At 44.1% G+C, this 16,807-nt stretch overlaps 1 protein-coding gene across 2 annotated transcripts in view; it reads right to left on the bottom strand.

The window, feature by feature from the left end:
- Window positions 1-16,807, bottom strand: part of LOC143655597 (uncharacterized) — a 279,241-nt gene that overhangs the window by 201,476 nt on the left and 60,958 nt on the right. The window contains exon 3 of one of the 2 annotated variants that reach the window (XM_077126873.1): window positions 12,718-12,809. The exons of the other annotated variant lie outside the window; for it this stretch is intronic. Within the exon in view, the coding sequence (XP_076982988.1) occupies window positions 12,792-12,809 (18 nt within the window). The 3' untranslated portion in view covers window positions 12,718-12,791. Of the gene's footprint in view, window positions 1-12,717; window positions 12,810-16,807 lie in introns of those variants that run through there. 2 annotated transcript variants of the gene reach the window in all.

Genomic DNA, 16,807 nt, shown 5'->3' with positions numbered 1-16,807 from the left:
TCCCCAGACAAAAATATTAAGGCAAGCTCCATGACTCTGCTGGTTCCTCTCAAAAATGCCAACAGTTCTTCCCTGTGGGGCAGATACCTCTGATGCCTAAGTCACATTCCCTCAGCTCACACCTGATTTCGGCAGCAGTTACAGTGGGCAGTTCTTGGTGACTCAGACTCACCCAGAAGCAACAGGACTAGCAGAATGATGGGACATACTATTAAACATTCAACTGAGGCACCAGCTCAGGGATGATATCCACAAGATCGGGGCATTGTCCTCCAGCTGCAGTAAATGCAACTCAACCTATGGCAGATATACCAAGCTGTAATACTCAATATCTAAATGCGTGTGTACAGACCCAATGGGTGAATGTGGTATTTGCTCCTCTCACCATCATGCTTTCCTTCCTGTCCTCTTGGGCTCTCTGATCAGAGATTGTGGTTCTCTGGGGGGTTCCATTTCCACCAGGAGGCTTGGCAAGGGCTCCACTGAACCTGTAGCTACAATTGCTACCTGATAACTTTTGTTTTCTTGTGCCATTGGGCCAGCAGACAAGTTAAAGGAATTACTACGCTGCAGGGTCAATGGACCCCGCTGGTGGTGAGGAACCAGGATTGCTACTATGCTGTGGGAGCATGAAGGGGTACGCTGGTAGCTGTGGTAGCCACTTAGTCTTCTGGGGCTTTCATATCTGATTAAAACAGCAAACAGGCAACCACAGCCATCCACGCCTAATAAGAGCAAGAAACCAAGGACTCGGACCCTCAGGTATGAGCGATTCAGTCACTGTCTGACAAGCAAACTAGACTTGCAAAGTACTACCTAAGGGACATTGAGAAGGGATGGAAGAAAAGGGAAATAAAGAGGAACCATGACTTTGTGACCTCCTCCCTGCAGCAGCAGGGACTAAAGCTTTTCTTCTAACCCAATGTATTTAGTCTTACATACAAATTGGAGTCAGCCGCCCCCTTGAAGACTCAGTGACGCAATGGACTTCATGTGGAGTACAAGTGAATATGAACAGCATGAGGGGTGGGCTGTGTAAATGCCTCCAGGTTCCGTATCTCATCCTCAAGGCCCACCTCTAATGTTAGCCATCACTGTGTATCCACAGACTCTCCTCCAGCTGCCCTAACTGCACCCACTTGACATTTCAAACAAACACCACACATATTTATGTATTCTGTCCTGGGGAAGGACATAAATCAAGTTTTCCCGTGGTCAAAGCAAACCAATGGCTTTCTCCAAAAGTCTGTCCCTCTCCTACAACCTCCAACCCTTTATATCCTAGATGAGGGGACAGTGTTTAACAGGAATACAACCAGTTTTCAAATACTTTCTTTGAAAATTACGCATCATGGGCTCCCAATTCTCTTTTTTTTTTTAATCATTTGTCTTCTCCCCTTTATTGGGTTGCTGTTTTTCCTAGTTCTGAGTTTTAGAGTACTTAATATATTCCAAATATAGTCCTTTATCAGATATATGCTTCACATAGATTTTTCTCTGTCTACGACTTGTCCTTATATTCTCTTTCAGTGTCTTTTGAAGAGCATAAAGTTTTAATTAAATGAAATTCTATTTATCCTTTTTTTCATTTATAGTTGTGTTTTTAGTGTCACGCCTAAGAAATCTTTGCTTAACACAAGGTCACTGAGATTTTCTCCTATGTTTTCCTCTAGAAGTTTGATATTTTTAGGTTTTACATAAAAGTCAATGATGCATTTTTTTGTATCGTGTGAGGTATGCAATCCAAGTTCCCTTATTCTTGCAAATGGATATCCAACTGTTTCCACACCCTTTGTTATAAAAGCCACTTCTCCACTATATTGTCATTGCACTTTTGTCAAAAATCAGCCGTCCATTTATTTGTGGAATTATTTCTGGACTCTATTCTGTTCCATTGTTCTGTTTGTCTGTCTTAATGCCAGTACAATGCTGTTTTGATTATTGTGGCTTTATGACAATTCTTGAAATCAGGTAATGTTAGACCTCAAGCTTTTCTTTTTCTGGACTTTTGACTATTCTAGGCCCTTTGTAGTTCCACTTGCATTTGGGGATCAACTTGCTGGTTTCTACTGCTGGGATTTTGATTGGGATTGTCTTGAGCCTATAAGATCAACTTGGGGGGAATTGATATTTTAATATTGAGTCTTCCACTTTGGGGGTTTACTTATACAAGAAGTTTTCACACTTTTAGAGCATATTTACGAATCACCTGGGAATGTCTGTTAAATGCAGATTCGCAGTCTCCTTACTAGCTCGAGATTTTTCCCCTTCCTGGCCCCACCCCACCCCCCTCTTCCCTCCTGTCCACTTCCCCCTTCTCAACCTGCTGCCCCAGCTCCCGGCCACCTTCCCAGTAGGACGCACCCAAAGCAGTGAGCAGGGAGCGGAAAGCGCTTTCTCACCCAGGGCATAGAGCGGCGCTCAGGACCCCCAGCTTGGCAGGGATCACTCGCTTCACAAAAGGGAAAGGCGGCCCCCACCGAAGAGGTCCTGAGGGAGCTACCCCAGGAGCCGGGAAGTCAGGCAGCAGCATGAAACCAGAGAGTGTGCCACCCTGGGACCCCCAAAGTGCTGGCATCCCAGTGGCTGAATCATAGCAAGTGGTGTTGGGCACAAAACCCAACGCGCTCGTTGTAGTGGATGTCCAGACAAGCCAGGTCCCCAAGATTCCCACTGGGAAGACCTGGAGCCTGGAGGTGATGACCCACAGGGCTGGGGCATCCATGCCACGGAGCACAATCTCTCCAGATCACTGTTAGCCACCAGAGCACCCCAGCAGAGTGCCGTCTCCCATCTGCCCTTGCCGATCCATGTGCGTGGGAGGCGACGGCCACAAGAACTGGGTCTTTTCCATCGCAGGGACCAGCCACATATGGCGGGGTTTAGCTGATGTGGCCGTTCTATGGGACTCTAGGAGGTGACAGAAGATCTGATGACCAGAAGTGGTGCTGGGCACAAGGTGTTGCAGGTTCCTATTCACAAGGCCTCAAACAGCATCGCCAAGGATGAGACTGTTCTAGTTTGCTACCTGCCGGAATCCAACACACCAGAGACAACTGGCTTTTAATAAAAGGGGATTTATTTCATTAGTTCTTCAGAGGAAAGGCAGCTAACTTTCCACTGAGGTTCTTTCTTACGTGGGAAGGCACAGGATGGTCTCTGCTGGTCTTCTCTCCAGGCCCCTGGGTTCCAACAACTTTCTCCAGGGTGATTCCTTTCTGCATCTCCAAAGACCTGGGCTGAGTTGTGAGTGCTGAGATGAGGTATGCTGAGCTGCTTGGGCTGTGCTATGTTGCGCTCTCTCGTTTAAGCACCAGCCAATTAAGTCAAACCTCATTTATTGCAGCAGGCACGCCTCCTAGCCGATTGCAGATGTAATCAGCACAGTTGAAGTTCACATACCATTGGCTCATGTCCACAGCAACAGAACTAGGTTCCTTCACCTGGCCAAGTCGACAATTGCCACATGTCCACCCCTTGTCAATTTGGCAACTACACACATCACCTTAAACAATATTAAGGTGCAAAAAATTCTCTTCTGGCTATGGACCTGTGAATCTCAAAACAAGTTATCTGGTACCAATATGCAAAGGAGGATATTCACAGGATACAGGTTTTCATCTCCATGGGGAGAAATTGGAAGGAACACAGACGTAAAACCTGCAGGGCAAACGCCATTGAATTTCAAAGTCTGAAAGTCATTCATCCTTCAGCTTTAGAAAGTGGCAGTCCCACCCTTTCCAAATGCCTATGCAGTGGCCTGCCTCTTTCCAAATCAACCTCCGGGAACATTGAGTAGACCAGCTTTTCCTCAGTTCCACTCTCTCCAGGCATCAGGGCCACCCCTGAGCTCTCTGCCATTTCCAGAGCACACGCTCAACCCCGCCATGTGGTGGCAGCCAGGCTCTCCCCAGTCCCCAAGGAGCGTGCTACATCTTTTCCAAGGCCTGAGGCTGCACAACTCTTCCACTGCCTTGAGAGGGGAGACTCATCCTCTGCCCCCAGGGCAAACTCACCCTCTCCACGTATACGGGTGGAGCCACTCTCCCGGCTGAGGTTTCTTGGCAAAGGACCCGAGCATCCATGGTTCTCACTCTGCAAACTCCAATTTGTCCCTTTGTGTCCCCCTTTGTCCAGATTGGCAGTGGTTCTGTTTACACCAACAGTCTCTTCAAGAACTTCTGGACTTCTCCATCATTCTCTTCACAGTTCCTCCAAAATCTTCCCCTTAACCATCCAAAAAACCCTTCCAACATATCTGGTTTTTGCAAACCGCAGCAGGACCCCACTCTCCAGTACCTAAATCTGTTCTAGTTTGCTAGCTGCCAGAATACAACACACCAAAGGCAGATTGGCTTTTAATAAAAGGGGATTTATTTCATTAGTTCTTCAGAGGAAAGGCAGCTAACTTTCCCCTGAGGTTCTTTCTTACATGGGAAGGCACAGAATGGTCTCTGCTGGTCTTCTCTCCAGGCCCCTGGGTTCCAACAACTTTCCCTGGGGTGATTCCTTTCTGCATCTCCAAAGGCCTGGGCTGAGTTGTGAGTGCTGAGATGAAGTATGCTGAACTGCTTGGGCTGTGCTATGTTGTGCTCTCTCATTTAAGCACCAGCCAACTAAGTCAAACCTCATTCATTGCAGCAGGCACGCCTCTTAGCCGACTGCAGATGTAATGAGCAACAGATGAGGTTCACGTACTATTGGCTCATGTCCACAGCAACAGAACTAGGCAAGTTCACCTGGCCAAGTTGACAACTAAATCTAACTACCACAGAGGCAAACCCTGACAACTGCAAGGTCGGGATTCTGGCCTTCAACAAGAACGAGGAATTAGGAGCCCTATCTCTGGATGGCTTCTTTCATCTCTGGGAGGCTGAGAATATACCAGCTAAGCTCCTCTCCACCAAACTGACATATTGCCAAGAGAATGTGTGTCTGGCCCATGGCCATGAATAGTGAGTGTCCGCGGTGGGATCCAGGCTCATGGCTTCTTGGATCCACGGCAGCCAGCACAGAATGTCAAGTCTGTGTGCTCCAGGGCACGAGGCAGTGGCGTCCGATCTGTGAGCTCCGACCAGCACGCTGTCATTTGGACCCAGGGAGGGCCCCTGCTGTTCTGGGACATCTGCGTCCACAGATTCCTGGAAGAGAGGCTCTCAGTTTGTTACAGGTCCAGGCCCAGGCTGGGGGCGCAGAATCTGAAACTAACCGCTGGCGAAGGCTGCCTGAATCGCGATGAAACCTGGAGGAGTTCTTTTTCAGACAACTGATTTCGTCCCCAGTGCTGTTTACGCCGCTGCTACAACTCTTTCAGAACGCAGATCTTTGTGGCAGGAGAGCCTGTCCCTTCACTCCGTGGAAACTAGGCTGGGCTCTGCAGGTAATGACAACTAACTCTCCCGAAATGCACAGATTTACACTAACTTCATCCTCAGTTTTCTTTTCCTGTCTTTTGATTTTTTTTTTCAATTGTGTGAAGCATTCATATTTTCGTGGGAACACCAGAGCTTGCCTGTGGTTTGAGCATTTTACAAGAAGAGGCTCTGAACAGAAAACTGAAGGGGCTTCTTTTTTCCCTTTGGGTAATAAGAATATTTATTACCTTTTTTTTTTTTGGTTTTCAACCAAGCATTGTTATTAATCCCTATCTGTATGCTTTCTTTATGTGATACACACTCTCGCCTCTCTGGCTTCCTCTTTAGGCTGGCATCGTCATTCTTATCCTTACTTTCGCCCTTGAGACTGAGCACCTTCATAACTATGTGGTCCCTGTCAGACTTTCTGTGAAAGTGTGGGCGCTGTGTACGTGTGTGTGCATGCGTGTGCGTCTGTGCATGTGCGTGTGTGCATGCATGTGCATGTGTGTGTATGCATGCGTGTGAAAGCTCCTGTGCCTGTAAATACTATGTGTCGCTAAAATTATGGGGAGAGAGAACTACTTATAATAAAAATATTTATAAAAGAAACAACTTTATTTAGAGTCCAGCTTTGGGACTGGTTTTTATCTTGTTTTTAATGTCTAGCCACACTGATTAATAGGAAGTAAAACCGGAAAGAAAAACAAATAACCAGGAGAACCCTTTGAGAGAGATTGCAGGCATGCCAGGGCTGCAGCCCCTACCCGCCTTCCCTCCTGTGTGTCCTCCAGGTGAGGCCACTTCTGCAGATGTGTCACTCCCCTTCCTCCCATCGGCTTAGCCAGTTTATTTTAAGGTTTTTCTCCCTTAAACCTCAGGGCCTCTAGCCTAGCAGCTCCGGAGACTGCAGAAGGATTGCTAGGACTTGGTGAAGAGATCCCCCAGCCTAATTGCCCCCTTGCTCCCCTCACACGTGTTCTGATCTGGTATTTCAGGGCCTAGACTGGGGGCCTCAAGGCTGCTAAAATGCATATGCTTAGGCAGAAACACTTTTCTCCATTCTTCCATCCTCCCTAGTGGGTTTTGCTTTCGTTTTCCGTTAGGTTCAGCCCGGGAGGTTGAGGTGGGCAGGGGTGCATGTGCGTGTGGCAGGGCGTCATGTGTAGAATATTCATTTTCCCACTGGCTGGGCTGGAGATGCCCCTCTGGCAGTGTCGGCTCAGCTCTGCGAAGGGGAGGGGTGGCCTGCAGCCAGCAGCATCGTGCAGGCAACAGCCTTGATGTGATGAGGAATTTGCTCCCCCCTTGAATTTGTTGGGTCCAAGGTTTTTAAACTTGCAGGCAACTGGCTGACTGTGACTGTGACGTCCTGTGGTCCCCTGCTTTCCACGTAGCGTGGTGCAGGTAACTGACGGCGATTTCCACCCACAAATTCCTCCTCTCCTCTAAGCACATACTCCACTTCACTGTCAAAGCCCATTGTAGGGAAAGAAAAAGTCATCTTTTCTCCTGCGACCCAGATTTTAAATTGCTCTCCCAGTTATTCTCCTCTGCTCTGGGTATAAGAGGGGGAGACTGGAAAAAAAAGGTGTCCTCCCCTTGATGACTGGGAGCTGCTAGGGAGGGGAGAGACAAAGTCCACCCTTGTACCTTGGTGGCACAGGGCGTACACCACTGGTTTTACAGAACTTCTATCATTTTCAACTAGCTTGCACACTTAAAAAAAAAATCTTAAGTAGAATGTTTTGTACTATTGCCTAACCACCTTCTGTGATGGGTAATGCATTTGATTGCTTGACATTTTCTGTTTTAAATAAGGTAGCACTTGAATTTTTACCAAGGAAAAATAATAAATATTATGCTAGTGGGGGGGAAATGTAGATTCCCCAGAGATTTTGATTCTGTAGGTCTGAAGAAAGGCTATTAACAGTTTTTGGTAATGTTTACTTTGAAATAATTTCAGAAATAATAATTATAGAAAAGTTTAAAAACATTACAAAGAATTTCTACTTTCACTTGGATTTCCCAGAAGTTAGTATTTTTACCTTATTTCTTTTATCATCTCTCTCTTTCTCTTCTCTCACTCTTTTTCTCTCTATACATATCCACACGTGTTATTATTTTCTGAACTCTTCTCACCCCTCATTTTAAAATGTGTAATTTAGTGTTTTGCTGCTTCAGCACAAACTTTCATATTAACATCTTAAAAATTGTTGTACTCCAAGTTTTTCAAATCCCATATAGTAACTGCAGCAGATCTTTCTCTTTTCTTTCTTCTTCCTTCCTTTCTTTTGTTTTTGTTTTCTTTTGTTTTGTTTTTCTTTCTATTGTGGTACTTATACACACAAATGAGAGCATATGAAATATAGATTTTTTTTAAAGTACAATAACAAAATGGATACCCACGTACCCACCATCCAGCTTAAAAAGTTGTGTGTCAGGTGGGCCACGATGACTCAGTGGCAGAATTCTCGCCTGGAGAGCTGGGCTCAATTCCCAGTGCCTGCCCATGTAAAAAAAAAAAAAAAAAATTGCGTGTCCCGCCACCACACTGCCCTCCCTTTCCCAGAAGGGGGGATTTTCCTCTATTACATATTAGTCATTCCTTTGCTTCTGTTTTTGTTTTGCCACATGAATATATTCCATACAATGTATTGTATACTTTTGCATGTTTTGAATTTTAGATAAATGCAGCCATATTATATATTTATCCTCGCATATTGATTTTTTGAGATTCACCCGTGCTGTACCACATAACTGTAATTTATTCATTTCTGTTGCTGGGTCATTATTTCACTGTATGAATCTACCATAATTTATTTATCTGTTCTACTCTTGATGGACATTTAGGCTATTTCCAGTTTTTAGTAACTTTAAGTGTATTGTTCTGAATATCCTATTATTCCTGTGCACATATGTAAGGTTTGCTTTAGGGCACTGTGCTGATTTGAAGGTGCTGTGTAGCCCAGAAAAGTCATGTCCTTTAATCCTGATTCAATATTGTAGGGCAGAAACCTTTGATTGGGTTATATCCATGGAGACTGACCCACTCAATTGTGGCTGTGATGAGATGTGACTCCACCCATTCAAGGTGCGTCTTCATTAGTTTACTATGAAGTTAGTAAACTAATGAATTAGCTTCTCCTTTAAAAGAGGAGAAATTTTGGAGAAAATACAGTTGCATCAGAGCTGACAGAGATGCAGACATTTGAAGATGCTTGGAGTGCCGACAGAGAGAGCAGATGCCTAGACACGCATGTTTGGAGATGCAGAGCCCATCAGGTGACACTGTGTGCCTTCCCATGCAATGCTAGGCAAGCCAGAGCCCAGAGTTTTGCCTTGGAAGAGCCAAGTGAAGGCCCACAGATGCTTAGAGAGGAAACCACTGGCATCAGAAGCTGGAAGCAGCAGAACCAGGAACAAGGACCCACAGATAGCAGCCACATGCCTTCCATGTGAGAGACATTGGCCTTTCTTGAGTCAAAGTATCTCTCTGGATGCCTTAGTTTGGACATTTTTATGGCCTTAGAACTGAAAACTTATAACTTAATAAATTCCCCTTTTAAAAGCTATTCCATTTCTGGTTATATTGTATTCCAGCAGCATTTAACAAACTAAAACAGGTACATAACCATTTATGAAATAGACTCTCCTTTCCCAATAATCCACAATGGCTACTCCGGGTATTTGTGAGTCTATTTCAGAACTCTCCATTCTGTTTTATTTGTAAATATAACTCTATCTGCACCCATATCATATTTTTTTTTCTTAAATTCTCCTGTTCTTTGTTCTGGTTTTACTTTGGAAAACTTTCAAACTTATAAAAAGTTGCTAGTAGATTACAAACACCTCTTTTTTGGTCCTATACTATTTAAAAGTAAGATGCCAACACCCCATTAGCCTCCAATACTTTACTGTCGAATTTCTACCTGTTCTAGTTTGCTAGCTGCTGGAATGGAAATACCAGAAACGGAATGGCTTTTAACAAGAGGAATTTAATGAGTTGCTAGTTTACAATTCTAAGGCCGAGGAAATGTCCCAATCACAACAAGTCTATAGAAATGTCCAATCAAAGGCATCCAGGGAAAGATACCTTGTTTCAAGAAGGCCGATGAGGTTCAGGGTTTCTCTCTCTCAAGCAAGAAGGCACATGGCAAACACAGTCAGGGTTCCTCTCTCATCTGGAAGGGCACATGGCGAACACGGCATCATCTGCTAGCATCTTCTCCTGGCTTCCTATTTCATGAAGCTCCCTGGGAGACATTTTCCTTCTTCATCTCCAAAGGTCGCTGGCTGGTGGACTCCCTGCTTCGTAGTGTTGCTCTTGCTGAATCTCTCTGAATCTCTCATTCTCTAAAATATTTCTTTTTTTATAGGACTCCAATAAACCAATCAAGACCCACCCAAATGGGTGGAGACATGTCATCCCTTAATCCAGTTTAACAACCCCTCTTGACTAAATCGCATCATTCACAGTTCTGATTACAGTTTCAAACATACAGCATTGAATAGAGATTATTCTACCTTTAAGAAATGGGATTTATATCAAAACATGGCTTTTCTTAGGGGGCATACTTCCTTTGAAACCAGCACACTACCAAAAAGGATATTCATCTACATAACCGCAATACAACCAACAAAGTCAGGGAATTACCATTGATACACTACTGCTCCATTCTCTTCCCAAGAAACAAAAACAGTGTGATGTTTAGGTTTTGGTGTCAACTTGGCCAAATGATGATGCCAGTTGTCTGGTCAGGCGAGCAGTAGCCTGGCCATTGCTGCAAGGGTATTTCCTGGCTGGATGATAAACTAGAAAGCTGGGGTATTAAATCATCAGTCAGTTGATTGCATCTATGGCTGATCACATCTGCAATCAACTAAGGTGTGCCTCCCACAGTGATATAATCCAATCAGTTGAAGGCTTTTAAGGAAGAAAAGAGGCTCTGTTACTGCTTCTTCAGCCAGTGAGCCTCCCATGTGCAGTTCATCCAGACCCTTCATCCGAGCTGCCAGCTTCACACCCTGCCCTGTGGATTTTAGACTCTTCCATTCCTACAGTTCTGTGAGGCCCCTTTATAAGTCTCATGTTTACAGATCTTTCCTGCTGGTTCTGTTTCTCTAAAGAAACCCCTCACTAACACAGCTAGGTACCAGGAGTGGTTCTTGAGAAATAGGCTCTTGAAAATGGTTTTTCTACATTTGGTTTTCTACTCTGACTAGACTCAGAGGCTAATGACTTTGTTTCCAATAATCAAGATGGCATTGGCAGTCCATGGGGTGAGTTAGCAAAAGAAATACTCCAAAAATCACCATTAAATTATCCTAATTGCATGCTTATAAGAGGCAAGGCTTTGGGTGATAATGTTTTTCACACATTTGCAGAGTTTTATGGTACTAATAGGTATAATGATGTTGGCTGGTTATTGTTAGATTTGCTGGATACAGTGATGAGGGAAAGGATGAGCTTAAGGCTTCAAATTTGAAATTTCAGTGCTGTATGAATGATGTAAAAGTTTCCATGTGTGCCCTGAAAGAAAATCTTATTTCCTAAAAAACAGACACAAAGCCTCATTGTGTGAGTAGCAGATTTACATGGTAAACTAAAATCTCAACCTTCGGGGTGTCTGCTGTTAAAGTAAGAGCTTTGATTGGGAAAGAATGTATCCTGAAATGGGATATATGGCTTGATAATGATGGTGACAGGGAGAAGGAATCTGCTGAGACTTTGAAGGATAGATCTGCAATTTACTGCCTGAGGAAGGAGCTTCCTGGCCTCCAGTTTCCTCATAGGAGTCTACCATCTAACTTCCAACTAATGAGATTAACTCTTAACTGCCTGCTAACCCTGTAACCACTTCCCCTATGGAAGCAGCCCTTACTCCTCTGTCTGGAGCGGCTATTCCTATTGCACCAGATGAAATTGCAACTGAATGCCTGTTGAGGTAATTGGCATGAAAGACACTTCTATTTCTTTTCACCATCTGTCCCTACCACCCCTCTTTCCTTCAATATCTACAGCTAGACTAAAGTCCCAATAGGCACTAAAAGGGGAGGTACACAATGTGACCTATGAGGAGGTATGCTATATTCCAAAAGAACTGCATGAGTTTCCAATCTTTATAGACAGAGATCAGGGGAATATGTATGAGAATGGATATTAAGGAATATAAAGTTGGATCAATCTGAATTTATTAATTTTGGGCCCTTTAAGCAGAGATTCTGCATTCAGTGTTGTAAATTGAGGGGTTAGAAAGTGTTTGTTTGGGTGTGCTGAAACATAGATCCAAAGGTGGCCAACATTACCTGATGTCAAAATGTCAGAATTGCCTTAATATAATGTAGATGAGGAGATTCAGAGGCTTAGAGAAATGGGAATGTAAGAGTGGATTTATCATGGAACACCTGTTTAAACCCCCAAGAATGTCTCAACTTTCATGAGAACCTTGATAAACAAATTCATAAGACTAGTCCATCATCCTGAAGGGTTTGTAGGTTACTTCTCTCTGTCGGTCAGATATTACTGTGGGAACTGCTGTCACTGAGCTGGAATCCTTAAACACATCCTTAATCTGATCCTGAGTTGGCAGAAACCATTTGGCGACAGTTATTCACCATAGACAAGGTGGGTATGGCTATCATAATGGACAGCAGACTCAAAGCAGCAGTCAAAATAATCTGACTGGCAGAGACGTGTGGTGTTGACTAATAGATCATGGGGTACCTAGAAGTAAAACAGATGAATTCTTGTTTGAGCTGTATAGGCAGAAGAATTCCAGGTCAAGTGAACATAAGTTTAACTTGAATTACAAAAACAGAGTCACAGCTCCTTATTCAATTCCCAGACTTGAGACAGTTTACAGACCCAGAGCCCGTAAAATGAGAGAAGGACCAGGTAACTTTGGGGAAGGGCCCTTTTACAGTCCCCAAAATTTATACTGTTAAGCTTCCTCCCAGCCTTCCCCAAGGAGACCTACAGCCTTTTACCAGGGTGACTGAGCACTGGGAAAAAGGAAATGATCAGACATTTCATGGACTATTAGACACTGGCTTAGAAGTGACACTAATACCAGGAGACCTAAAATGTCACTCTCTCCACCACTCAGAGTATGGGCTTATGGAAGTCAGGTGATCCATGGAGTTTTAGCTCAGGTCCATCTCACAGTGGGTCCATGGACCCATGCTGTGATCCTTTCCCCAGTCCCAGAATGCATAATTGGAATTGATATACTCAGCAACTGGCAGAATCCCTGCATTAGTTCTCTGACTCATGGAGTGAGGGCTATTATGGTAGCAAAGGCCAAGTGGAAGCCACTAGGACTGTCTCTACCTAGTAAAATAGTGAATCAGAAGAAATACCATATTCCTGGAGGGATTGCAGTGATTAGTGCCACTTGAAGGGTGCAGGAGTGGTGATTCCCATCACATCCCCATTCAAATCTCCTGTTTGGCCTGTGCAGAAAACAGATGGGACTTGGAGGATGACAGTGGATTATTGTACTCTTAACCAGGTGATGACTCCAATTGCAGCTGCTGTTCCAGATGTGGTATCATTGCTTGAGCAACCAAGCATATCGCCTGGTACCTGGTATGCAGCTATTGATATGGCAAATGCTTTTTCTCGATTGTCGGTAAGGACTACCAGAAACAGTTTGCATTCAGCTGGCAAGGCCAACATTATGCCTTCACTCATCCTGCCTCAGAAGTGTAGGAACTCACCAGCCCTATGTCACAATAATGTCCACAGGGATCTTGACCATTTCTCCCTCCCACAAGGCATCACACTGGCCCATTATATTGATATCATGCTAATTGAACCTAGTGAGCAAGCAGTGGTAACTACTCTAGACTTATTGGTAATGCATTTTTGATCAGAGCATGTGAGATAAATCCAACAAAAATACCAGCTCCTTCCACCTCAGTGAAATTTCTAGGTATCAAATTTCATGGTGTGGGACATATCAAGATATCCCTTCTAAGGTAAAGGAAAAATTGTTGCATCTAGCCCTTCCTATGACCAAAAAAAAGGCATAATGCCTAGTTGGCCTCTTTAGATTTTGGAGACAACATATTCCTTTTTTGGATGTGCTCCTCCAGCTGTTTTACTGAGTGATCAGAAAAGCTGCTAGTTTTGCGTGGAAAGTGGAACAAGAGGAGGCTCTGTGACAAGTTGCTCCGCCTCTTGGGCCAAATGAACCAACAGATGCAATGGTGCTCATCATGCCAGTGGCAAATAGGGATGCTGTATGGAGCCATTGGCAGACCCCTATAGCAGAATCACAATTCATACCCTTAGGATTTTGGAACAAAGTCTTACCATCCACTGTAGATATCTATTCTCTTTTTGAGAAACAGCTTTTAGCCTGCTACTGGATCTTAATAGAGACTGAACACTTAACCATGGGCCACCAAATTACCAGGAGACCTGAGTTGCCTATCATGAGCTGGATGTTGTGTGACCCACCATGCCATAAAGTTGGGTATGCCCAGCAGCACTTCATCATAAAATGGAAATGGTATATAAGAGACAGGGCTCAAGCAGGTCTCGATGGCACAAGTTAGTTACTTGAGGAAGTGGCCCAAATGTCTATAGCCTGACTCCTGCCACATTACTTTCTCTTTCCCAGACCAGAGCCATGGACTCTTGGGGAGTTCCTTACAGTCAGTTGACTGAGGAAGAGAAAATTCGGGCCTGATTCACAGATAGTTCTGCACGATATGTAGGGGCCACCCAGAAGTGGACAGCTGCAGCAATATAATCCCTTTCTGGGATGTCCTCAAAGAACAGTGGTGAGGGGAAAACCTCCCAGTGGACAAACTTCGAGCAGTATACCTGGTTACTCATTTTGCTTGGAAGGAGTACTGGCCAGAGGTGCATTAGTATACTGACTCATGGGTTTCTGCTAATGTTTTGGCTTGATGGTTATGGACTTAGAAGGAGCATGACTGGAAAATTGGTGACAAAGAGATCTGGGGAAGAGGTATATGGATAGACATTTCTGAGTGGGTAAAGAACATGAAGACATTTGTGTCCCATGTGAATGCTCACCAGAGGGTGACTTTAGCAGAGGAAGGTTCTAATAATGAAGTGGATAAGATGACCTGTTCCATGAATACAAATCACTTTCTTTCCTCAACCCCTCCTGCCATTGCCCAATGGGCTCATGAACAAAGTGGGCATGTGGTAAGGATGGTGGTTTTGCATGGCATCAGCAATATGGAATTCCTCTTACCAAGGCCGACCTGGCTATGGCCACCGTTGAGTGTCCCATCTGCCAGCAGCATAGATCCACACTCAGTAGTTGATATGACACCATCCCCTGAGGTAATCACACTGCTACACTGGACCACTTCCATCATGGTAGGGGCAGTGATTTGTTCTAAATGGAATAGACACACTCTCCAGAATTGGGATTGTATCCCCTGCATGCAATACTTCCATAAAAACTACCATCTATGGACTTACAGAATGCCTTATCCACCATCTTGATATTCCACACAGCATTATTTCTGATCAAGGAGCCCACTTCATAGCAAATGAAGTGTGGAATGGGCACATGCTCATGGAATTCTCTAGTCATACCATGTTCCCCATCACCCAGAGACAGCTGTGTTGATAGAACAGTGGAATGACCTTTTGGAAACCCAATTATGGTGCCAAATAGGCGGCAATAAATTGTAGGGTTGGGACAACATTCTCCAGGAGGCTGTGTATGCTCTGAATGGGCATCCACTGTATGGTGCTCTATCTCCCTAGCCAGCATTCATGGGTCCAGGAATCAAGGGGTGGAAATGGGAGTGGCACCACTCATTATTACCCCTAGTAATCCGTTAGGAAAATTTTGCTTCCTGTCCCTGAAACCTTAAGCTCTGCTGGTCTACAGGTTTTAGTTCCAAAAGGAGGAGTGCTCCTTCCAGGAGACACAACAATGATCCCATTGAACTGGAAGTTAAGACTGCCACCTGGCCATGTTGGGCTTCTCATGCCACTGAATCAACAGGCCTCAAAGGGATTGCTGTTCTGTTTGGGGTGATTGATCCCAACTATCAAGGGGAAATAGGACTGCAACTACCCCATGGAGATACAGAAGGGTTTTCCTGGAATGCAGGAAAGCCCCTAAGGTGTCTCTTAATAGTACTTTGCCCTGTGATTAAAGTCAATGGAAAATTGCAAAAACTTAATTGAGGCAGGACCACCAATGGCCCAGAAACTTCAGAAATGAAGGCTTGGGTCACCTAACCTGGCAAAAAAAACACAAACCGGCTGAAGTGCTTGCTGAGGGTAAAGGGAACATGGAATGAGTAGTAGAAGAAAGTAGTGATAAATATAAAATACAATCAGGTGATCAGTTCCAGAAAGAAGGACTGTGATTGCATAACAATTTTCTCCCAATTTTGTTATAAGTATGTTTGCATTTGCACATAAGCAAATGTCTTGTTTTCATTTTATCATATGATATAATTGTATTGTTCATGTTATAGTATTTAAGTTATGGGATATAAAGTTTAAGAGTGAATGTTACCTAAGGACTTTCACCCTATTCTTGAGAGATGTAGTGCATTTCTGGTTGTACACAGGAGAGTTGAGTATTGTTAGGTGACACATGTCTGTTACAGTGTTCTATTTGGAAATAGAGCATGTTTCAAGGTGACATCTATAGTTGCCAAGTTGACAAGGGGTGGACTGTGATGGTTAGGTTCTGGCGTCAACTTGATCAAGTGATGATGCCGAGTTGTCTGGTGAGGCAAGCACTGGCCTGACCATGGCTGCAAGGGTATTTCATGGCTGGCTGACAAACCAGAAGGCTGGTGTATGAAATTATCAGTCAGTTGATTGTAGTTATTGTGATATTACATCTGTGATCATTTAAGGCACATCTCCCACAAATGAGATAATCCAATCAGTTGAAGACTTAAAGAGAAGAGAAGCTTTTTCACTACTTCTTTTTCACTACTTTTTCACTACTTCTTCAGCTAGTGATCTGCTTCTGTGGAGTTTGTCCAGACCCTTCATTGGAGCTGCCAGCTTCACAGCCTGCCCTACAGTTGTTGGACTCTTCCATTCCAATGATTGTGTGAGACACCTTAATAAATCTCATATTTACAGATATCTCCTGTTGCTTCTGTCTTCTAGAGAGCCCTGACTAAAACAACTCCCTTTAGTAGGTCTCATGGGGCCAGTCTCTTACTAACTCTCTCAGCTTCTATTTATCTGTGAATATTTTAGTCTCTCTCATTTTTGTAGGACAGCTTTGCTGAAGCTGAGAATTCTTGGCTGATGATTTTTCTCTTTCAGCATCCTAATCATATCTCTGCATTCTCACCTCCATGTTGCTCTGACGTAGCTTCCCTTGCATGTGGTGAATCGCTTCTCTGTTGCAGCCTTCAGAATTTTCTCCTCTTCAGCATCTGATGGTTAATTCTATGTGCCTTGGAGTGGGTCTATTCAT

This window comes from Tamandua tetradactyla, chromosome 14 (assembly GCF_023851605.1).
Source record: "Tamandua tetradactyla isolate mTamTet1 chromosome 14, mTamTet1.pri, whole genome shotgun sequence".
Taxonomy (NCBI): domain Eukaryota; kingdom Metazoa; phylum Chordata; class Mammalia; order Pilosa; family Myrmecophagidae; genus Tamandua; species Tamandua tetradactyla.
Note: the sequence above shows the minus strand (reverse complement) of the source record. Positions and strands in the feature narration are given on the sequence as shown.